General features: G+C 42.7%; 1 protein-coding gene across 1 annotated transcript; it reads left to right on the plus strand.

Moving 5' to 3' along the window:
• The first annotated feature begins 1,333 nt into the window (after nt 1–1,333).
• Nucleotides 1,334–19,771, plus strand: LOC140068669 (DNA damage-regulated autophagy modulator protein 1-like). The gene is made up of 7 exons (XM_072114050.1): nt 1,334–1,967; nt 2,432–2,499; nt 3,336–3,478; nt 4,331–4,502; nt 5,952–6,010; nt 6,351–6,437; nt 19,547–19,771. The coding sequence occupies exons 1-7, from the start codon at nt 1,843–1,845 to the stop codon at nt 19,646–19,648; spliced, it is 756 nt and encodes a 251-aa protein (XP_071970151.1). The 5' UTR covers nt 1,334–1,842; the 3' UTR covers nt 19,649–19,771.
• Nucleotides 19,772–25,366: the final 5,595 nt, after the last annotated feature.

Here is a 25,366-nt window from a genome sequence, read left to right on the forward strand (position 1 = left end):
GTGTCCCCTACATCTTTTATAGTGCCCCCCGTGGACCCCCTTTCTGTCGGCCCTTAGTTATATAATGTCCTGCATTCTTTATCCCCAACTTAAAAGACTCCACCTCCAACAAATAACGCCCTGTAGTCCTCCCCACTTATAATGCCCCCTGTTGCACCCTCCACACTTGAATTGCCCTCTCTTCTTTTAATGCCCCCTTTCTATAATGCTCACAATTTATTGCCCCCTTTTCTTGCCCTCCTCTTCCTCATTCCTAAAAGTTTTTTTAAAAAATCAGATTCTAGTCTTTCTCCCATTCCCCCCATAATGATGACATCATCAAATGTGCCGCCTCCCACCCTCTGCCGGGCACAGCAGCGGCACAGGCCTAATGGGGGAGCAGGAATCCTACAGCATCCGGCTTCACCATTACAGTCAACCCTGTACAGTTGACATCGGGACATGAAATGTTGTCCATTGTAGAACAGGGAAGAATTGTACAATATGTAGGACGAGAGGAATGAGGGGGGTGTTTCCCTTAGGGTAACTTGGAAAGTGCATGGATTGCAGGGTGAGCCTGATACTATGACGAGACTTAGTAAGGGTCTTATATTCTGCAAATCTGCAGAACATTCCTTTTATTTAAAGGGAACCTGTCACCAGGAGACCCATTTTTAGCACTCCCCCAGTCCCCACAGAGCATAGTACATTCACTGCCAAAGTGGTTTTGTATTAAAAACTGGTTTTACAAAAAAAAAGATATGTTATATTGTCCCTTTCATCAGCATCTGCTGTGTGACTAGGCAGTTGCCAATTGGGAGGAGCTGGAAAGGAGCAGCTCCCCCCACCCTTGGGAAACAGCTCCTCCATGTGACCTTTTCAAATATATGAAAACACCCATCACTTGGCTTAGCGACGCCCCCTGCTCCTCTACAGCCAATCCCGAGTGTTGGGAGTTATTCATATATTTGAAAAGGTCACATGTTTCCCAAGGGTGGGGGGAACTCCTCCTTTCCAGCCCCTCCCAATTGGCAACTGCCTAGTCACACAGCAGATGCTAATGAAAGGTACAATATAACATATCTTTTTTTCTGTAAAAACTATTTTTAATACAAAAACACTTTGGCAGTGTATGTACTATGCTCTGTGGGGACTGGGGGAGTGCTAAAAATGGCTCTCCTGGTGACAGGTTCCCTTTAACACAGAATTAAAATCACGTGATGTTTTCTTCTCCGTACGATATGTATTTCCAGCATTCCATGGGTTTCCTGTTCCCAGAGAACAAAGCATTGTGGGTAAAACTGATATCTACTTTTCTTCGCAGTCACAACTGATGACTTTTAACCCAATTGAGTAAAATCTCTTGAGTAATTGGGCTGAAGTGCTGGCTCTGCACCCCGGGCCCAGCGGAGAAATAGAGAACACAACTGAATTTACGAGACAACCCCCCCGCCCCCCACCTTTCCTGAAAAAAAAGGGAAATTGGGAAATCCTGTCATATTAATTTATCTGTAAAATTGTGAGATGTCTCTTGGTGGTTTACTGAACGTTGCGTTACGTAATCCCATATATTATACAATGACCCATTATCACATTTCATAGGATTCTGAGCAGGACGGAGAGAGCCTGGACCAGATATTGGAGATATAGCACCAGGATCAGTAGACATGGAGAAGATGGCACCAGGACCAAGGGATAGGTGAAGGAGCCACCATGGTGAAGAACTAAGAAGGTTAGAGAGTTGCAGGATTCAAGAGCTATTTCAGGACCTTCTTTGAAGGTTCCCCAACGATCCTGAAACCCCATATTGATATCACTGAGCTCTGATGACATCACGGCTGAGAAGACTCGGAGACAAGTAGGATGGAGATTCGGGGTTTGGCTTTCTTGCCTTGCCTGTGGGTCACTTGGACTCTAGTAGGACTCTCTGTTGCTTACATCATGACCATCGTTGGAGGCCATGCACCGACGTTCCTACTGTATGTCAGGTAAGTAGAGAACAAGCTCCATCTGATATATTATTAATGGGATCACAATCCTTGGTTGGTTTTCGGAAAGTGATGTTCAGGTCCAGACTATCAAAAGATTGTAGGTTAAAGGTTACGACTGTGTTTATGCCAAAATAACTGGCCGAGATGGGCTCGTAAAGGTGGATTCTGACGTTCTTGTTGGATCACTCCACCAGGTGTATGGGGGTCCTACCAATGGGAAAATGTTGGGAAGGAAAAGGACTGGACATGTTGGCTTTTACACCAGCCCCATCTTTTAGTTTTTGAGATGAGTAGTCAAAAAGTGTGGTCTTCAAGGGATTTCCAAGGGAACCTAACCTCATTGTGCCTAAGGGATCAATACATACCTAGAGTTTACAATGGGAGACCTAAAAATTGTCCATTTTTTTATATACTGATTTCTGGTGTCCTATAAATTCAGATCATTTCATGTTCCTTTCCAGTGAAACGGGATCCTATTTCCCAGAGTCTGTTGTCTTCACTACAGTCTTCATGGTGTCCACTATACTTGGTAAGTGTATATCATCAGGGCTCTGGCCTTGATGGCCCTGATGAGGTTCCCTTCAAGGAGCTCAGAGAGATGTGGAAATTTAGCTTTGTGTATGTGTTGTTAGTAGCAGCAGGACTGTGAAATATGGTTTAATATTCCAAGGTTGTAGCTTCTCCAAATGCGCTACTCTTCTCTTAGCTCTCTGGGTGGAGTTTTGTCATGTCCCTCCCCTCTGCTCTGAGTAAAAGTTTTATCTGTCTTCTAGTCAGGTGGTTTGGGGCGGTATCCCAGGGCCCAAGTTTTCTAGGGGGTCCATAGTCACCCACACCACCCACCAAATGTTATACTGAAAAGGACCTTCAGCCGTGAAATCCTCATACATCTGTTCCTTCTCTCAATACACATTTACACAAGAACCATTTCAGGACCTTTAAAGGTCCAATAATGATCCTAAAACCACAGATTGAAAGCAGCAGAAGGGAAACATCCTCCATCCCCCAAGATCTTTATTCTAATACCCGATGTAGGAAGTGATTCCAGACTTGTAAGAGCTATAATATTCATACACCAATGACAGTCTTAATCCGGCCCTAATTTAAGTTGAATAGCTACAGCAGCCTATAGGTGGGAGGGGTTTAGCAGCTCCTGAAGAAAGCTAAGAGCACAGCAGTGTGAGGAAACGCCCCCATTTCTCTGGGTGGAGCTACAATCCTGGAACATTAACCATTTTTTACACTTTGTAGAGCTGGTGGCCGGGTCAGCTGATGGATGGTGTTGCTGGATGTTAGACCCCCCATTGATCTGCTGGATATATCATATATCAGTGACCTTCTGACCGCTTGTGCCTTCTGTTACAGGAGCCTCAACAATATATTTCCAGTACAAGTTCCTTGATATTCAGGCTGCAGCCATTGAGGTCCCATGGTTCATGTACCAGAAGATACTACTTGTACTTGGATTGTGCTCATGTGTTGGGACATCCATGGTGGCCGTGTTTCAGGTTTGTGTTTTAGACATGGGGGGAGGGGGGTTATCGCCACTTCTTTGCCCATCTATGCCAGTTGGGTGGGGCTGGTGTGGTGCCGAGCTGCACAGTGGGCCGACATGGGGCATCCTTGTCCCGCTCCTGCTCACTTCCTATAGTCTCAGGCACAAACTATGGCGCCATTCAGTGCCGGGTGTAGATGTGCCCCCTGGGATGTATCAAGAGGCCGAAGCTTCCTGATGGATATGGTGAGTGGCACCATCATAAGCTGGAGCACTTAGCGTCAAGGCATGATAAATGTGCCCAATAACGCCCGCTACTGAATGTATGGGGGGATGCATAAATCCCCCCGACCTGCTTCAGACTGGCAGGACTTCCTGTTCTGGAAGTCTCACAGAAGTCAAATGAGCTCAGGATGCAACTCGGCTCTGCACTTCATTGACTTCCGTATAAACTTACAGGAAGTTCCCCTGGTATGGAGTAAGTCATGGGAATTAGATCTCAGAATGGTGTCTCTTCTGTCGGACACCCCCGTGATCATACATTTATAACATGGGAAGGAGTCAAGGACTCTTACATGACTATGAGGAGTCCTGGTTTCGCGCAAATACGGCCTTTATTTTATGCAATGAATACCCCTGTGTGGATGAGGCAGAACACCCTCCGGCAGTGTCGGACTGGGTTTCCTTAGGCCCACCAGAGAAAATCATTTTGGGGGCCCACTCTTCATAGCAGCTTCTAGCAGCCTAGATGGACCTATGGCGTTCAGTATTGGGTTGAGCCTGGGCCCACCGGAGGATCCTCTGGTGCTCTGGTGGGCCAGTCCGACACTGCCCTCCGGGACTGGTGCATTTCTTTATATTGCAGGTAGAACCTTTTCCTGTGATCCATAGGACCGGAGCAGTTCTGTCCTTGGGATTTGGAGCCATATACAACGTGTTCCAGTCAAGATACTTGTATCGGGTGTCATTAAGTAACCCGTATGTGTGTCATATAAGAATGGCACTGTCCCTCGTGACGACCGGAGCCCTTATCACATGTATCCTTTGCCACAAAAGAGATTCTAATAGTCCTCAAGCCCTTCTCTTACGTCAAATCATTATTAAAGGGGTTCTCTATTTTAAGTTACACCCCCTTATTATGTCCTTTGATCACTTAGTGTCTCTCAGCTGTGACCTTCAGCGATCGCCCATGTTTAATAGAGACCTGGCAGTGATCACTTTCACTGCGGTGCCCCCACAGGTGAAGTGAGGTATTACATTCATAGGCTAGAAATTATGTCTAATGAAGGACTGGTCCTCCAGACTGACAGACTCTTTATGTAACCCCTCTCTCAAGAGATAAGTATCCTGAACAGAGGCCCCCACTATTAAAGGGGTTGTATTCAATGTAACATTTATCCTTTATCCACAGTATAGGGGTATGATTGAGCCGAAACAGAGAAACGGAGGTCCTCCAACCTTCTCTATACCAGAGATACTTTTTCGGTTTTGTCTGACCTGTAAGCCAATTTGGAAGTCCCATAAATGTCAATGGTGCAGAGAACAGACGACCCCTTAACTATCATGTTTGTATTATTTAGGAGTAAAACTGGGGCACATTAGCCATTGTCACCACTATTCCTGCTCACAATCTTACCATTGCCTTTGTAAAAATCCGAGGTCTACTATTTTGGAGAGCGCCATGGTGTATAGGGAATAGTGGTATGCAAAAAGGAGAGTGGTGCCTATAGCGCCACCTACTAGAAAGAAAACAATAGCAAGTCACAAGTCAATGCCCGATCCTTTAAGCAGGCCATGTCGCTCAAGACTCAAGGCCCTCGTAATGGGGACACTGTAATCAGGGACAACAGACAGGACAGTGAGCTCTAAGATATAGTCCCCAACTATATTTACCTCTGCATATCCTACTGATATGGGACAAACATGAAGACAGCCCCAGGTCACAGGGCAGACATATAACAAGACAAACAAACAGAAAAACATAATAATGGGTAGCAAACATTATGCGTCACAACTGAGAGAGCATATAAGGAATAGAATCCTAAAACACTGAAGAATAGTCACAAAACAAGCCAAGAATCAAATACCAGGAATGCAGGAATAGTGAAGCATAGCAGAGTAGGTAATGGAGCTAGCAAATTAATTTCATCATCAGCGTGTGGAGCAGAGCGCAGGATATATATAATGAGAAGGAACTCTGCCCAAGGAGGTAAGAACAGGCACATCTTGCTGGTCCAGTGTGGTAAATACAGATCACAGCCAGTCACTAGTCACTAGAACATACGGCCCTTTAAAAGTAAACCCACTGGAATAGTCAGCGATTCCAGAACCTCTTAATGCGAACAAAGCAAAATGCAGACACGGATGTAACACTAGACACTGATTTACAAGACCTTTCCAAAAGGTGGCGCTAGAGCACAGCAATCGTAGTTATAGCATTGTGTTTATTATGACTACTACTTTTCCTTTACTTCTTCTCCTTTCAGTTGTTCTTTTTAAGATAATACTGATATACAAGCTGTGTACCAGAGGACAGTGTGAGGAGGTATGTCTGTATTATTATATATACTGTAGTATAGAGATATTTATCATTCACACTAGTGTTATACACAGCAGGTAGGTGTACCAGGGGCACCATTTCCATTGCTACGTATTATACTTTACAAAATATTTTATTAAACTTTATTCTATGCTGTACTTTATGTCACAGTTTGCTCATACAGTAGATATCTTCCCTCTAGAATGACTTGTGGTCAAGAGCGGTACTGCAACTAAAAAAAAAATCAGTTAATCCATACTTTGGATGATATCGTCAGACTATAAGGAAAGGTTAATAGATATTAAGTCCCAGAAACTGTACAGTAATGTCTTTTACTTCTATTTAGGTCTGTGACACTACTGCTGTTATATCTGAATGGCTGTCTGTGCTCACATTTATGCTGCATTATCTCACATACTACACAGAATTCCAGGTATGTGCATTTTGTTATAATTATAGTATTTATATACTTGTACATAGGGGGCAGTATTATAGTAGTTATATTCTTGTACATAGGGGGCAGTATTATAGTAGTTATATTCTTGTACATAGGGGGCAGTATTATAGTAGTTATATTCCTGTACACAGGGCAGTATTATAGTAGTTATATTCTTGTACATAGGGGGCAGTATTATAGTAGTTATATTCCTGTACATAGGGGGCAGTATTATAGTAGTTATATTCCTGTACATAGGGGGCAGTATTATAGTAGTTATATTCCTGTACACAGGGCAGTATTATAGTAGTTATATTCTTGTACATAGGGGGCAGTATTATAGTAGTTATATTCCTGTACATAGGGGGCAGTATTATAGTAGTTATATTCCTGTACATAGGGGGCAGTATTATAGTAGTTATATTCCTGTACACAGGGCAGTATTATAGTAGTTATATTCTTGTACATAGGGGGCAGTATTATAGTAGTTATATTCTTGTACATAGGGGGTAGTATTATAGTAGTTATATTCCTGTACATAGGGGGCAGTATTATAGTAGTTATATTCTTGTACATAGGGGGCAGTATTATAGTAGTTATATTCCTGTACATAGGGGGCAGTATTATAGTAGTTATAGTCTTGTACATAGAGATCAGTATTATAGTAGTTATATTCCTGCACATAGGGGGCAGTATTATAGTAGTTATATTCCTGCACATAGGGGGCAGTATTATAGTAGTTATATTCTTGTACATAGGGGGCAGTATTATAGTAGTTATATTCTTGTACATAGGGGGCAGTATTATAGTAGTTATATTCTTGTACATAGGGGGTAGTATTATAGTAGTTATATTCCTGTACATAGGGGGCAGTATTATAGTAGTTATATTCTTGTACATAGGGGGCAGTATTATAGTAGTTATATTCCTGTACATAGGGGGCAGTATTATAGTAGTTATAGTCTTGTACATAGGGATCAGTATTATAGTAGTTATATTCCTGAACATAGGGGCAGTATTATATTAGTTATATTCATGTACATAGGGGGCAGTATTATAGTAGTTATATTCTTGTACATAGGGGTAGTATTATAGTAGTTATATTCCTGTACATAGGGGGCAGTATTATATTAGTTATATTCTTGTACATAGGGGGCAATTTTTATTAGTAAAAACAGACAAAAAAAAATATATATAACAATACATTCTCATCAGAATGACCAAACAATTATTTAACAGAAATCATACATATCAGAATATAATAAATTGATAATAATATTAACTTAAACAAAGTCCATCACTGGTAAGAAGGGAAATTAGGAAATAACATGACATGATCAATTACCCCAGACATATGTTCCTCCATAACTCAACATAATTACCCTTTTTGCTAACCTCTATGGATCGTATCCACCTCAGCTCTGATAGTATTTGGGTTACAGCGGTCATAGGCTGGAAGGACTCGCTGTGTGCAGACACTCTGGTCCTGGTGTGCCAGTGGTAATATTTGAGAACGGTGATGATCAGGTACATGGTCCCCCTGTCTATGCCGGTTACTTGTGGAGTCACCCCATAGATGATATCTGGGTATTTGAGAGACTGCAGCCTTGGTATTTTTAGCCTGTGGAACACCTCCTGCCATATCTGCCTCCCTCCCGGGCACTCGTTAGTAAAGTGCTCCATAGTCTCCTCCAGCTGACATCCTAAGGGGCACATACGGTCAGAGACACTCAGAAACTTTAAATTACCCCTGACAAAGAGCCTCCCATGTAAGGACAACCAGGCGATGTCATAGAACTTTGCAGGAAGCCTCGGACTATTGAGGAGCTTCAGGCTCTCCTGCAGGGTGGCCGTTGTGCAGTCCCTCAGAGCTGGCTGTACTGTATAGAAGGTCCTACAGATATTGGTATAAAGCTCCTTCCTGGTCCTACTCTCCAATAATGTCTTGTCTATCCTCCACTTTTTCAAACACCTGAGACCATACTCCAGATACTGGGGGAGGAAGCCAGGAGTCCATCGGCCCCTCTTGAGACTGCCGCCTCGCACCCAAGACTCTGCAAAAGGCAATATCCAGTCCCTGACACTACTTACCCACAGGAGACCATTGTTTGAGTCCAGGCAACCAAAATTGACTTTCAGAAACATGGAGTCAAAGAAAACCCTTGGATTTAACATATCCAGCCCACCCTCTCTCCTCTGCAGGTAGGTGATCCCTCTTTTTACTGGGTTCAACCTGTTCCCCCATACAGTTCCCCCCTTGGCGAACTGTGGCAGATCAAAGCCAGGAGCAGTATCCAATGTCCAGAAAGCTTGACTCTTCTCTAGGTTGACCAGAGACCCGGAGGCCCCTGAGTAACTTCTGATGGCTGCAGATAACATCTCCACCTCACGAGGTTCAGATATCACCACAGTCACATCATCCGCGTAGGCGACTACCTTCAAAGGCAAGCAATGGGGGACCGGCACCCCCCGAAAGTCACACCGCTGCAGTGATCGCAGAAACAAGTCTATGGCAAACACATACAGCAGTGGACTCAGGGGGCAGCCTTGTCGCACCCCGGCCTCTACTCCGAAAGTGTCCCCCTGCCAACCATTGATCAGAGGAAAGCTCTTCGCCTCTCTGTACAAAGTTCTCAGCCAATCTATAAATTGTCCCGGAATACCGTACTTTGACAAAGTGGCCCATAGATAATCGTGATCAACCCTGTCAAAGGCTTTAGCCTGGTCCAGACCTACAACATATCTCCCACACCTCAGAGCTTTACATCTCTCAAACATCTCCCTTATCGAGAGGACTGCTCCAGAGATGTTCCGCCCTCTTACCGTGCCGTACTGAGAGCCTGCCAACAGTGCCGGGGACAAACAGACTAATCTAGAGAAGAGTATTTTTGCCAGAATCTTCCTGTCAACATTCAAGAGGGCGATCGGCCTCCAGTTCTTGATGTCACTAGGCTCCTTACCTTTGGACAGCAGAATAAGGGAGGACACTCTCATGGATGGAGGCATCAGGTGATTTTCTAGACAGTTGGTAAACACATCCACAAGGATTGGGGCTAAGAGGTCTCTGAACTTCTTATAGAATTCACATGTTATACCATCAGGACCTGGTGCCTTCTTCAGATGTAATTTATTGATGGCCTCTTTAACCTCCTCCTCTGTTATTCCTGCTGTCAAAGGAGAAAGGTCCAAATCTTTAGTGTCAGGACCTGGAGTTGCCTCCAAGAATTGAGCCATTTTCTCTTTATCCAAAACCTTCTTCTGAAATAATTCAGCATAGTAGGATCTCACCACCCCCAGGATACCCTCCCGAGATTCCTGCAAAACTCCCTGGGAGTCAGTGAGACCTGTGATCGATTTCTTGGCCACACGTTCCCGGCAATTTTCATAGGGATCGGGAACTCCCAGTTTTCCGTAATCTCTTTCTATTACCAGGGACGTGTAGCGGTTGTACTGATACTGCTTTATCTCAGATTTCAGTCGGTCAATCTTTTGTTTGTCCCCCCCTCCCGCCGAATACAGTGACTCCAATTCTCTCCGCAGCTTGAGATACTGGCTGTACTTACTCCTACCCTTCTTCACTGACAGTCTCTTTAAGAGGGACCTGATCTCCTCCTTGACGTTCTCCCACCAGTCAGATATGTTATCATAGAAGTCCTGTCTCTGGAGCTGGTCCTGAAAAAGGGAGTGGATACAATTCTGGACATAGGCATCATCCAGGATGCTGGAATTGAGCCCCCATAACCCCCGACCAATATCAGAGCGGTTAGTAGCTCCAATGCAAAACAATAAGGCCAGATGGTCAGAATATGGGACAACTCTCTCGCTCATCCCACTTAGATTCTCTGAGGGACTGACAAACGCCATGTCGATCCTGCTATGTCTGTCAGCACAGGAGTACGTGTACTTAGGTGTCCTACCACCCAGGGTGAATACATCACACAGATGGGCCTGTGATATGATGCTCTTTAGGACTTTGGAGTCTCTGACCACTGCTCTGCCCGAGGACCTGTCACCTGATGTCATGGTAACATTGAAATCACCCGGCATTACTACAGGGATAGAGGTGAAAAGATATTGCTTCACCTCATTGAACAGCTGGATTCTCTCTGTCACTGTCTGTGGGCCATAGATGTTAATCAGCCGGAGCCGCCTACCATGGATGGTCACTTCCAGCACCAGGCACCTCCCCATAGCGACCTCCGTCAGCCTGTGCACCGTCACGTCTGTGGTGTTAAACAGTATGGCGACCCCGGCGTACGGCTCCACAGCCAGTGACCAGTAAGAAGGACCAGACCGCCACTCACGCTCAGCCTCACGGAGATGCCCTAAGGTGGTCAGACGGGTCTCCTGCAGGAAGATGACATCAGCGTCCAGATATCTCAGGTGGTCATATACGGCGTGTCTGGTCCTTCTTACTTTAATGCTGTTGACGTTGCTAGAAGCAACTTTTAGAGAGAATCCAGCCATTATAATCAGAAAAAGCAGAGCAGTGACCCCCATCATCATGAGTCAGAGTCAAAGTCCTCCTGTCTTCCACCTGTCTCCATGTCCGAATCCTCAGTGGTATCTACAGGAGGGGGCTTCTTCTTAGTTGGAGGATTCCCTGTGTCCACCTCACACTCACTGTCAATTCTTTCTAGCTCTTTTTCAAAGTCCCCATCTGACTCTGACAGAGCATCAAACCGGTTGGAAAGGACCATGACCCCGGCATCACCGCTGGACTTCCTCCTGGTCTTAGGCTCCGCACTATACTCCTCAGGCTTACGGGACGATTTGTCTTTTTTCTTCCTTTTATTCTTTTTCACCTCCTCATATTCAGTGGGTACTACAGAGGTGGCGGCCTGAGGTTGGTGTTGAGTTACAACCTCCACACTCCCCTGAGCACTGTCTGACTGCTGGGGTTCTGCATCACCTGACCCCTGTACCTCCCGCCTGGTCAGAATTTCCCCCGACACTAAGGCCTCCTCCTCTATGGCGTCTGCCTCCTGCACCATCTCATCATCAGAGAAGTCTCTGGCGATGTTGTGCCAGGCCTCCGGGCAATCCTTGTGCGGGTGCCCAATCTCTCCGCAAAGGTTACACTTGACCGTCTCACAGGTGGCACTGAGATGACCAACCTCCCCACACAGGTTACATTTAACTACCGTACATACTTTGGCCACGTGACCAATCCTACCACATCTAAAGCACTTCCGTGGTTGTCCGGGATAGAAGCAGACGCCCTTTTCTCTACCTATATAGAAGGAGTTGGGGAGGTGCAGAGTAATGTTGTTGTATTGCCTCAGCTTCACCAGCACCTTCCAACCCCCAGTCCAGATACCGTCGGCGTCTCTATTCTTAGTGAGGTCAGACAGCAGATCACAATGGCGCCTGAGCCACACCAGAATATCCTGAGGGGGAACAGACTCGTTCCAGAAGATGACATTAACCACTACGGTACCTGGCCTGGAAATGGGGACAAATGTAAATTTATTCCAGCCGTCCTTGTCCCTGAACCGGGGGAGTTTATCCCAGAACCTATCCAGACTGGACATAAGCTTAAAGCTGACATCATAGCCCTGTCTGTCTGGAAGGTTGATGACCGCCAGGATATCATCTGGCGTGAACCCCATCTGGCTGCACAGGAGATCCCGCACCACAAACCTCCTGTCTGGGAGATCTTCCTTATCGCCTCTATTCTTAAAGCGCACCACGTTCCTCCTCTTAAATGCCTGCCCTGAGTATTGTGTGCCGGAGGTGAAGGAGGGAGCGCCGCGGCTCCAGGCATTTCTGGGAGGTTCCTGACAGGGCTCACTCTGATTACTGGGTGGAGGATCTGATCTAGAGGGACCTGACTCTACTAGGCGGCTCGATGTTAAAGGGGGGAAGTCACAAGCATCATTCTGCACCACCCCCTGCCCCCCATCCACCTCTATGTTATCCTCCGGTGACTGAACATCCCAGATAGACTGTGGGTCCCCTCTGTCCCCCGACCCCTCAGGTACAGCAGAATGTCCTACAGTGTTCCCAGTCTCAAGTACGTTAGAGTTCTCCTGGGTCACCGCATCACCAAGACACATAGATGAAAGTTCACCATCAACAGACACTGCTGGGACTTGTGGTACTACAGGTCCATGCACCTGCTCTGGGACCGCTGCAGAGCTCTGCGGCTGATCTGGTGTCTGTCCCTTCTGGAATGAGAAGCTTGCAGGCCTGAGAACCTGTGTAACACGTTGGGGTACATCTGGGGGAACGGAACCAGCTTGTGCTGTAGGGGCCCGGGGCCCAGAGTCACAGCTCTGCCTCTGCTGGGAGAAGCGCTCCTGGTTTCTGTAAGACTCAGCCAGGGGTCCCATCCTCTCCAGGACACAGTCCATATCCCTGACCACCTGTGCCAGCTCTATGCCTAGTCCCTGCAGCTTGGTGTTATACAGGGTGCTGCTTTCAGGGTGCGCAGTTCTAAGTGAATACATACAGTCAATTTGCATCTGCAGCATTTTCTTATGGTTAGTGAGCTCCCCCATCCTCCTTACCAGGGTCGGTATCTCCTCCGCCATCTGCAGCTCCGGTGCCCGTGCGGTCTCCTTCCCCTGCTTTGCTGGTCGGGGTGCAGCTCCAGATGGTTTTGGTGCACCCGTCTCCTTCCCAAGCTTGTGGCTTGCACTGGCAGGGGCCTGTTCACACTTAGCAGTGCTCATGGTAACAGTCTGCGGCTTTACTGCTGACCTGGTGCGGCCTGGACAGGCCATGCTGGACACCACATCCCTCTGCTGCAGGTTTTCTTGCAGGGTTTGTCTCTCCAGAGACCTTCTCCTCTGTCTGGGTGCAGGAGTGGGGGGCTGTGCACCTGCTGCTTGTCTCACACTCTGCTGCATCACCTGTGCTCCTCCACGCTGGCTGCTCATAGAACTTGCTGCTTTCACTGCAGTATTCATGTTCAACTCTTTCTCTTTGTTCACAACAACAACATCATGTCCACAATCTTCATTACATGTTACTTTGGGATTTAAATCCCTTGTAGAAAGTTTGTGGGAGTTCACTCCCGATGTAGGCCTGGAAGCCTGGGCCTTGCCTGGGGAATCTCCCCACCCAGGGTGGCCCCGCCCTGGGCTAGCTCCAGACATGCAGAGACTCAGGAGCTCAGCTCATACACGTCCTCACAGCAAGGGGGCAGTATTATAGTAGTTATATTCTTGTACATAGGGGGCAGTATTATAGTAGTTATATTCTTGTACATATGGGACAGTATTATAGTAGTTATATTCCTGTACATAGAGGGCAGTATTATAGTAGTTATATTCTTGTACATAGGGGCAGTATTATAGTAGTTATATTCTTGTACATAGGGAGCAGTATTATAGTAGTTATATTCTTGTACATAGGGAGCAGTATTATAGTAGTTATATTCTTGTACATAGGGGGCAGTATTATAGTAGTTATATTCTTGTACATAGGGGCAGTATTATAGTAGTTATATTCTTGTACATAGGGAGCAGTATTATAGTAGTTATATTCTTGTACATAGGGGGCAGTATTATAGTAGTTATATTCTTGTACATAGGGGCAGTATTATAGTAGTTATATTCTTGTACATAGGGAGCAGTATTATAGTAGTTATATTCTTGTACATAGGGAGCAGTATTATAGTAGTTATATTCTTGTACATAGGGGGCAGTATTATAGTAGTTATATTCTTGTACAAAGGGGGCAGTATTATAGTAGTTATATTCTTGTACATAGGGGGCAGTATTATAGTAGTTATATTCTTGTACATAGGGGGCAGTATTATAGTAGTTATATTCCTGTACACAGGGCAGTATTATAGTAGTTATATTCTTGTACATAGGGGGCAGTATTATAGTAGTTATATTCTTGTACAAAGGGGGCAGTATTATAGTAGTTATATTCCTGTACATAGGGGGCAGTATTATAGTAGTAATATTATGGTACATAGGGGGCAGTATTATAGTAGTTATATTCTTGTACAAAGGGGGCAGTATTATAGTAGTTATATTCCTGTACATAGGGGGCAGTATTATAGTAGTAATATTATGGTACATAGGGGGCAGTATTATAGTAGTTATATTCTTGTACTTAGGGGGCAGTATTATAGTAGTTATATTCCTGTACATAGGGGGCAGTATTATAGTAGTTATATTCTTGTACATAGGGGGCAGTATTATAATAGTTATATACTTGTACATAGGGGCAGTATTATAGTAGTTATATTACTGTACATAGGGGGCAGTATTATAGTAGTTATATTCCTGTACATAGGGGGCAGTATTATAGTAGTTATATTCCTGTACACAGGGCAGTATTATAGTAGTTATATTCTTGTACATAGGGGGCAGTATTATAGTAGTTATATTCTTGTACATAGGGGGTAGTATTATAGTAGTTATATTCCTGTACATAGGGGGCAGTATTATAGTAGTTATATTCTTGTACATAGGGGGCAGTATTATAGTAGTTATATTCCTGTACATAGGGGGCAGTATTATAGTAGTTATAGTCTTGTACATAGAGATCAGTATTATAGTAGTTATATTCCTGCACATAGGGGGCAGTATTATAGTAGTTATATTACTGTACATAGGGGGCAGTATTATAGTAGTTATATTCTTGTACATAGGGGGCAGTATTATAGTAGTTATATTCTTGTACATAGGGGGTAGTATTATAGTAGTTATATTCCTGTACATAGGGGGCAGTATTATAGTAGTTATATTCTTGTACATAGGGGGCAGTATTATAGTAGTTATATTCCTGTACATAGGGGGCAGTATTATAGTAGTTATAGTCTTGTACATAGGGATCAGTATTATAGTAGTTATATTCCTGAACATAGGGGCAGTATTATATTAGTTATATTCATGTACATAGGGGGCAGTATTATAGTAGTTATATTCCTGTACATAGGGGGCAGTATTATAGTAATTATATTCTTGTACATAGGGGGCAGTATTATAGTAGTTATATTCTTGTACATAGGGGGCAGTATTATAGTAGTTATATTCTTGTACATAGGGGTAGTATTATAGTAGTTATATTCCTGTACATAGGGGGCAGTATTATATTAGTTATATTCTTGTACATAGGGGGCAGTATTATAGTAGTTATATTCTTGTACATATGGGACAGTATTATAGTAGTTATATTCCTGTACATAGAGGGCAGTATTATAGTAGTTATATTCTTGTACATAGGGGGCAGTATTATAGTAGTTATATTCTTGTACATAGGGGGCAGTATTATAGTTGTTATATTCCTGTACATAGGGGGCAGTATTATAGTAGTTATATTCTTGTACATAGGGGGCAGTATTATAGTAGTTATATTCTTGTACATAGGGGGCAGTATTATAGTAGTTATATTCTTGTACATAGGGGGCAGTATTATAGTAGTTCTATTCTTGTACATAGGGGGCAGTATTATAGTAGTTATATTCCTGTACATAGGGGGCAGTATTATAGTAGTTATATTTTTGTACATAGGGGGTAGTATTATAGTAGTTATATTCCTGTACATAGGGGGCATTATTATAGTAGTTATATTCCTGCACATAGGGGGCAGTATTATAGTAGTTATATTATTGTACATAGGGTGCAGTATTATAGTAGTTATATTATTGTACATAGGGGGCAGTATTATAGTAGTTATATTATTGTACATAGGGGGCAGTATTATAGTAGTTATATTCTTGTACATAGGGAGCTGTATTATAGTAGTTATATTCTTGTACATAGGGGCATTCTTATAGTAGTTATATTCCTGTACATAGGGGGCAGTATTATAGTAGTTATATTCTTGTACATAGGGGGCAGTATTATAGTAGTTATATTCTTGTACATAGGGGGCAGTATTATAGTAGTTATATTCTTGTACCTATGGGGCAGTATTATAGTAGTTATATTCTTGTACATAGGGGGCAGTATTATAGTAGTTATATTCATGTACATAGGGGGCAGTATTATAGTAGTTATATTCTTGTACATAGGGGGTAGTATTGTAGTAGTTATATTCTTGTACATAGGGGGCAGTATTATAGTAGTTATATTGCTGTACATAGGGGGAGTATTATAGTAGTTATATTCTTGTACATAGGAGGCAGTATTATAATAGTTATATTCTTGTACATAGGGGGCAGTATTATAGTAGTTATATTCTTGTACATAGGGGGCAGTATTATAGTAGTTATATTCTTGTACATAGGGGGCAGTATTATAGTAGTTGTATTCTTGTACATAGGGGGCAGTATTATAGTAGTTATATTCTTGTACATAGGGGGCAGTATTATAGTAGTTATATTCTTGTACATAGGGGGCAGTATTATAGTAGTTATATTCTTGTACATAGGGGGTAGTATTATAGTAGTTATATTCTTGTACATAGGGGGCAGTATTATAGTAGTTATATTCTTGTACATAGGGGGCAGTATTATAGTAGTTGTATTCTTGTACATAGGGGGCAGTATTATAGTAGTTATATTCTTGTACATAGGGGGCAGTATTATAGTAGTTATATTCTTGTACATAGGGGGCAGTATTATAGTAGTTATATTCTTGTACATAGGGGGTAGTATTATAGTAGTTATATTGCTGTACATAGGGGGCAGTATTATAGTAGTTATATTCTTGTACATAGGAGGCAGTATTATAGTAGTTGTATTCTTGTACATAGGGGGCAGTATTATAGTAGTTATATTCTTGTACATAGGGGGCAGTATTATAGTAGTTATATTCTTGTACATAGGGAGCTGTATTATAGTAGTTATATTCTTGTACATAGGGGCATTATTATAGTAGTTATATTCCTGTACATAGGGGGCAGTATTATAGTAGTTATATTCTTGTACATAGGGGGCAGTATTATAGTAGTTATATTCTTGTACATAGGGGGCAGTATTATAGTAGTTCTATTCTTGTACATAGGGGGCAGTATTATAGTAGTTATATTCCTGTACATAGGGGGCAGTATTATAGTAGTTATACTCTTGTACATAGGGGGCAGTGTTATAGTAGTTATACTCTTGTACATAGGGGGCAGTGTTATAGTAGTTATATTCCTGCACATAGGGGGCAGTATTATAGTAGTTATATTCTTGTACATAGGGGGCAGTATTATAGTAGTTATATTCTTGTACATAGGGGCAGTATTAAAGTAGTTATATTCCTGTACATAGGGGGCAGTATTATAGTAGTTATATTCTTGTACATAGGGGGCAGTATTTTAGTAGTTATATTCTTGTACATAGGGGGCAGTATTATTGTAGTTCTATTCTTGTACATAGGGGGCAGTATTATAGTAGTTATATTCCTGTACATAGGGGGCAGTATTATAGTAGTTATACTCTTGTACATAGGGGGCAGTGTTATAGTAGTTATACTCTTGTACATAGGGGGCAGTGTTATAGTAGTTATATTCCTGCACATAGGGGGCAGTATTATAGTAGTTATATTCTTGTACATAGGGGGCAGTATTATAGTAGTTATACTCCTCTACATAGGGAGCAGTATTATAGTAGTTATACTCCTGTACATAGGGAGCAGTATTATAGTAGTTATATTCTTGTACATAGGGACAGTATTATAGTAGTTCTAGTCTTGTACATAGGGGGCAGTATTATAGTAGTTATATTCCTGTACATAGGGGGCAGTATTTTAGTAGTTATATTCTTGTACATAGGGGGCAGTATTATTGTAGTTCTATTCTTGTACATAGGGGGCAGTATTATAGTAGTTATATTCCTGTACATAGGGGGCAGTATTATAGTAGTTATACTCTTGTACATAGGGGGCAGTGTTATAGTAGTTATACTCTTGTACATAGGGGGCAGTGTTATAGTAGTTATATTCCTGCACATAGGGGGCAGTATTATAGTAGTTATATTCTTGTACATAGGGGGCAGTATTATAGTAGTTATACTCCTCTACATAGGGAGCAGTATTATAGTAGTTATACTCCTGTACATAGGGAGCAGTATTATAGTAGTTATATTCTTGTACATAGGGACAGTATTATAGTAGTTCTAGTCTTGTACATAGGGGGCAGTATTATAGTAGTTATATTCCTGTACATAGGGGGCAGTATTATAGTAGTTATATTCTTGTACATAGGGGGTAGTATTATAGTAGTTATATTGCTGTACATAGGGGGCAGTATTATAGTAGTTATATTCTTGTACATAGGAGGCAGTATTATAGTAGTTATATTCCTGTACATAGGGGGCAGTATTATAGTAGTAATATTCCTGTACATAGGGGGTAGTATTATAATAGTTATATTCTTGTACATAGGGGGCAGTATTATAGTAGTTATATACCTGTACATAGGGGGTAGTATTATAGTAGTTATATTCTTGTACATAGGGGGCAGTATTATAGTACTTATATTCTTGTACATAGGGGGCAGTATTATAGTAGTTATATTCTTGTACATAGGGGGCAGTATTATAGTAGTTATATTCTTGTACATAGGGGGCAGTATTATAGTAGTTATATTCCTGTACATATGGGGCAGTATTATAGTAGTTATATTCTTGTACATAGGAGGCAGTATTATAGTAGTTATATTCTTGTACATAGGGGGCAGTATTATAGTAGTTATATTCTTGTACATAGGAGGCAGTATTATAGTAGTTATATTCCTGTACATAGGGGGCAGTATTATAGTAGTTATACTCCTGTACATAGGGAGCAGTATTATAGTAGTTATATTCTTGTACATAGGGGGTAGTATTATAGTAGTTATATTCCTGTACATAGGGGGCAGTATTATAGTAGTTATATTCTTGTACATAGGGGGCAGTATTATAGTAGTTATATTCCTGTACATAGGGGGCAGTATTATAGTAGTTATATTCTTGTACATAGGGGGCAGTATTATAGTAGTTATATTCTTGTACTTAGGGGGCAGTATTATAGTAGTTATATTCTTGTACATAGGGGCAGTATTATAGTAGTTATATTCTTGTACATAGGGGGCGGTATTATATTAGTTATATTCTTGTACATAGGGGCAGTATTGTAGTAGTTATATTCCTGTAAATAGGGGGCAGTATTATATATATTTCTGTGTATTGCAGGTTTTATACATGTTACGTCTTCTTTTCTCTCTTGATGCAGCATCTCTGTATAACATGGAAGTATGAGAAAGGTGGCTTCATAACCTTGAGGGAGAAGATTCACAGTGAAACATTAATCTACGTGCTTCTGCAGGATGTATAAGAGAGAAGCATAAGCTCCTGAATCCATGATGAGAAATGTAGTGATATCTGAGTCTCTGACACTATTCAACTTTAAAACATCATGTAAATACTGTGCATGGAAATCAATGGAAATAAAGTGAAAAATGACTGTATTAAAGTATCATGATGTGGTGTGTATATAACGCTGCATAAGTCCCCAATACTGATATATAGTCTGGTGGGTTTGTCTTTCTGCTGTGTCAGCAATGTTCACCCCGAGCCAGTGTTCACCTATAGAGATAAATAATGTCTTGCTAAGAAATATATCCGCGAGATCACAGCTACAAGAGACAGATATTACAAATATACCATTAATAAGAGTAACTCTGAGATTACTTCTCTCACTATATCATCGTGAACGGTTATTGGCTCAATGGATGTCCATATAGCGCGGCCCTTGACTAGGAGTCAATAAACGGTGACTTTATTAAAGATTAATGACTGATCAACCAGAGTTTTAAAAAAATCAACCATTTGAAAAAACAAAAAAAAACTATAAATACTCACCCCTGATCCTCTTTCGGCGCTGTACGGTGCTAGTCTTGAAACGCCGGGATCACCTAGAAAGGGAATGTATAATCAGCAGCCTGGAGCATAGGGACAAGATGTCCGGTGCTCTGGGCTAATTATGCAAACCCTCGCACCTCCCTTTCCAATGCTGCGGGGAAGGGAGGTGCAGGGGTGTCCATTATTAGCAGCCCGGAGCGCCGGACATCTTATCCCCATGTTTCGGGCTGCTAATTTTAAGTTTCTTTTCTAAGTGATCCCCGCGTGTCAAGACTAGCTAGGGACAGCGCCAGGATCAAGATGAAGAGAAGCGGAGGTGAGGATTTCTAGGTTTTTTGGTTGGTTGGTTTCCTTTAAGTAGGAACTGAATTTGGTACCAAAACCCCACCCCCTAAAAAACTGATTTGGCCACTTGGCTGTATCTAGGTCTGAAGTGAAGCCCTAGACCAGCACCATCAAAGGGATATCGTTATCCTTAAAATATTGATACCCCATCCACAGAATGGTTGCCAAATACTAGATTGGATTGGAGCTTTGGACTCCGTAGTTTCTTTCCATAGACTAAGTTCTTGAATGATCCTGGAAATTTTCACACATCTTGGGCACACGTTGGGAGCGCCGGAGACTAGGAGAAGCGAGCGCTGCTCGTCCCTCCCCTCTCTATAGAGGATAGTAGCGCACGGGCGTGCTTACGGCTCTATCTTTTTTGTGGCCACGGTACGGTGAGCACATTGGGGCAGATTTACTTACCTGGTCCATTCGCGATCCAGCGGCGCGTTCTCTGCGGTGGACTCGGGTCCGGACGGGATTCACTAAGGTAGTTCCTCCGCTGTCCACCAGGTGGCGCTGCTGCGCTGAAGTTCCCCGAGGCCCGCCGGAATGCACTGAAGTTCACCGGCCTATACCTGGTAAAGGTAAGCGCGAGTCCCGCGACACTTTTTTCTTTTTAAATGCGGCGGTTTTTCCAAATCCGTTGGGTTTTGTTCGGTCACGCCCCCTGATTTCTGTCGCGTGCATGCCAGCGCCGATGCGCCACAATCCGATCGCGTACGCCAAAATATTGGGGCAATTCAGGGAAAATCAGCGCAAAACGGAAATATTCGGGTAACACGTTGGGAAAACGCGAATCGGGCCCTTAGTAAATGACCCCCATTGTGTTTACCGTACCGGGCACGATAGACAACATTGGGGACATGGGCCCATTGAGATTCCCAAATCCATCTTCATAGTAATTCCATGTCATTTCTAAGAACAATCCATCCTCTCTGTTCTGTTTTTGTTTTAAAGTCCAACCTTTCAACATTTCACAGAAAACTTGAAAATCACAAGAGTACAAGAAATAACGCAAATGTATCATTTATTAACATATTTTTTATTTTATTGCTTTATTTCAATGCTTAGATTATTGTAGTACCTGAAAAGTTGTATCAGTCCCTTCCGGTTATATTGTGTAGATCCCACTGAGGAGTTTGTTCCTTGTCCAGATACAAATGAGAAATAAAAATAGTTAAAACTATTTCAGCCTCTTGATGTATTGCACTGCACAAGAGCAGCGCCGGGGCTCTCATAAATATGCCCGATATGCACGATAAATATGCCCCACAGTGTCAGTTAAGGCCGTAGCACCTCTGAGCACCTTGGTTCATAATGTATTCAGTCCTCCATTATGATACAAGTTCAGCCTGGTTCCTCCTATTCCCACCAGCTCACATTGCAGAGAGGCTGTGATGTCAGGGACCAGGCGGGACCGCACGACTGAGGAGGAGTGAATAAATTAGAGGCGATCCGGTGATCATGTAGCTCTTCTTACAACCAATCAGCTGTGCTTGGTTATTTTATGCTGTTTTTGTAATTCCCATAGAGTTAACCAAGAATTACGGAAATAGCACAGCAAAGGCAGCAAGGCAGCAGCGCTATTTCCTTTACTCCCAAAGCTTTAATTACAAAAAAAAAATCATAATTATTTTTGTATTTAAATCACAAAGAATTGAAGATGTATGTAATGTTCTATAATGGCGTGTGTCAGAGGAATCAGATAAGATGTGAACAGAGCCCAACCTGTCTGCCCAACAAGCCCGGGATCCTTGTGTAATGCCCATTACATCACATGTGGGATCTGAGGATTAGGATTTTTTTTTCGAAAGGGGAAAAGTTTTATAAGAGTAATGAATGGACTTCATGCTGAGCGAGGATTCCTGACAAACAGGTTTTTTAGGAGATTTTGTTAATCCTATGACAGAACAGTTAGAGGATCATCGTTACATAAGGTGCCTCCAGGGTAGACTACGGGTGAAACCTACCCCCCCCCCCCTGGACTCATGGGGTATTTCTGTACGGCTGATAATTCTGTGATTATCTCATTTACATGAATGATGAACGAATCCATCTTCTTGCCTCCAAAACAATTACATTCAGAAAAATAGAAGGCGTTTTTAGTCCGGTTTTAACCATGCATGTTAAACAGGTTGTAACCAGTCAAACGCATGGTAGACGGTCAAAAACGGATGTGGGCTTAAAAAACGGACCAAAAACGCCATGTGTGGCATCACCCTTAATTTCAGTTTCCGAAACAGACCTGCCATTCAGTGAATTCACCCCAATTCTACAATTTTGGACCTGATTTGGCAATGAAATTGTAAAAATTTATACCAATATTGATGATTTATACTTACAATTTTAATGTAAAGGCAGGATGGCGATGATTGTAATGGCAGCAAGGGCTGAACAAATAGGTCTATATGACAAAACGCTCCGGTATTTGTTTACAGAGTGTGGACACTGGTCTAATCAACCAAGCCTCTCACGCTTGGGGTATATGCAAACTTTAGGAAAAGACACTTAGACCATATATAGTAGAAAATAACTCTTTAGTTTAGAAGAAGGAACGCTTGCAGTCTCCGAAGCTCTAAAGAAAGACAGTTCTCTGAACAATAGAGACATTGGGGCAGATTAACTTACCCGGTCCATTCGCGATCCAGCGGTGCGTTCTCTGCACAGGATTCGGGTCCGGACGGGATTTATGAAGGTAGTTCCTCCGCCGTCCACCAGGTGGCGCTGCTGTGCTGAAAAGTATCTGAACGTGCCGGAATACACCGAGCTGGACCAAGTGAAGGTAAGCGCTTCCCAAGCGACACATTTTCTGTTTTTAAATGCGGCGGTTTTTCCGAATACATCAGGTTTTCGTTCGGCCACGCCCCCCAATTTCCGCCGCGCGCATGCCAGCGCCGATGCGCCACAATCCGATCGCGTGCGCCAAAATCCCGGGGCAATTCAGGTACAATCGGCGCAAATCGGAAATATTCGGGTAACACGTCGGGAAAACGCGAATCGGGCCCTTAGTAAATGACCCCCATTAAATTCATCATGACCCCTGCTCGATGTTGTCCTGGAAAAAAATTATTTCAGATTTGGAGAAGAGTTTTACTTGCAGCTACAGGGATCCTCCATGGGGGCCCCTGTGGCTCCAAGTTACGCTAATATTTTTATGGCGTATTTTGAGGATGAGTTCGTGCATAAGAGCCTATGGAAAGAGTCCATTTCGTTCTGGACAAGATATGTGGATGATGTCTGCCTGTTATGGAAAGACTCTGAAACGAGCCTGGATGAGTTCATTACATATCTTAATCAATGCCATCCTCTTATCAAATTCTCTGCTGAGAAAAATACCCAAAGGTTACACTATCTAGATGTTGAAATAAAAAAAACTTGAGGATCAATTCATAACTACTTCACATACAAAAGAAACTGATCGCAATAACATGTTAAATTTCGATAGTTATCATGCCCCACAAACATTTAGAGGGATTCCTAAAGGTCAGTTTATACGAGCTCGCAGAATTTGTAGTAACGAAGAAGAATACGAAATACACAGACAAAAACTAGTTAAAAAATTCGTAGAGCGAGGGTATCCCAGTGAAGAAGTAGGAAAAGTAGGACTAGAAGTAGCCCAAATACCCAGGAAAGATATCCGACTACCGAAATCTAAAAAAGTTAAAGATCACTTTTCATTTATTTCAAAATATGATAGACATGCCAAATTGATTAAAAGATCTATCTTAAAGAATTGGTCAATACTGTCCCATGACCCAAAATAGGGGATACTATTCAAAAATACCCCTAAATTTATATATAAGAAAGGTAGATCATTAGCCAACCACCTGACTCGATCAGACATTACAGAAAAGAAAAAAACTCGCCAAGCTTTTATTGCTGCAAAGAAAAATGGAACTTATCCATGCCTATCCTGTCAGAACTGCTCAGGTATTATTAAAGGGGAAGTGGTTCATCACCCCCACAAAGGCAACGAGATCCAAATCAAGGGATTTTTTACATGTAGCTGCGCGCCCTCTTCCGGCATGATGGCGTTCTGCGCATGCGCAGAATGCTGGCTGAGCAGTCCCAGCTCCGAGGCCGGAGCTACTGCGCATGCGCAGTAGCCGGCTTGTCGGACGAGGGCGCGCAGCTACGAGGAGCTGTGCGCCGCACGCAACCGGGTAGGAGGAGTAATGTGGCTACTGGGGCGTGGAGTAGCCGCGCTGTGTAGCCTCGTGCCGGCTACTCCACGCCCCAGTAGCCGCATAACGAAATTTACATATCAGCTCAATAAAGTGTACCAAAAGAGAGCTAAAAAGAGCTATCCTCACGTCCCTTACATCCACCTACCACCCGATCTACCTTTATAGGTAGAATCGTGGTGGTAGGTTCTCTTTAAACATAATGCTAGCGATATCCGCTGGCTAATACTAGAAGAAGTTACACAAAGTAACGAATCAAGATCTAGACTCCTCCAACGTGAGGTGTACTGGATCACTAAAATGGATACTCTATATCCGAGAGGTCTTAATGAACAATGTAATTTTAATGTGTTTTTGTAAACTATTAAATTTGTTGTATGTATCATAATGACAGAACGCATACCCTATATGTATACTTAATGTTTAACTATGTTTACTAGCTTATTACTACATACGGTATATAAGTCCGTTCTCTGTCATCACTGCGCATGTCAGAAGAAGAAGGTTCTTCCTCCGAAATGTCACACGAGACTCAGTCCAGTCGTTCGGTTCGCCAGTAAAGCCAGTAAGCTAAAAGTTTGAGCGTGGACTCGCTACAATGGACTACGGCATGCTAGCCGAAAAATGGTGATGTACCTATGCCTTATGTCAATATTTAAATTAAATAGTTATTTTCT

Source organism: Engystomops pustulosus, chromosome 7 (genome assembly GCF_040894005.1).
Source record: "Engystomops pustulosus chromosome 7, aEngPut4.maternal, whole genome shotgun sequence".
Taxonomy (NCBI): Eukaryota; Metazoa; Chordata; class Amphibia; order Anura; family Leptodactylidae; genus Engystomops; species Engystomops pustulosus.

Bases quoted from the DNA above. Each gene is read 5' to 3' on its own strand.
- LOC140068669 (XM_072114050.1), top strand. From the start codon at position 1,843: ATGGAGATTCGGGGTTTGGCTTTCTTGCCTTGCCTGTGGGTCACTTGG. The intron at 1,968-2,431 runs GTAAGTAGAGAA...GTTCCTTTCCAG, and splicing joins ACGTTCCTACTGTATGTCAG to TGAAACGGGATCCTATTTCC. The intron at 6,438-19,546 runs GTATGTGCATTT...CTCTTGATGCAG, and splicing joins CATACTACACAGAATTCCAG to CATCTCTGTATAACATGGAA.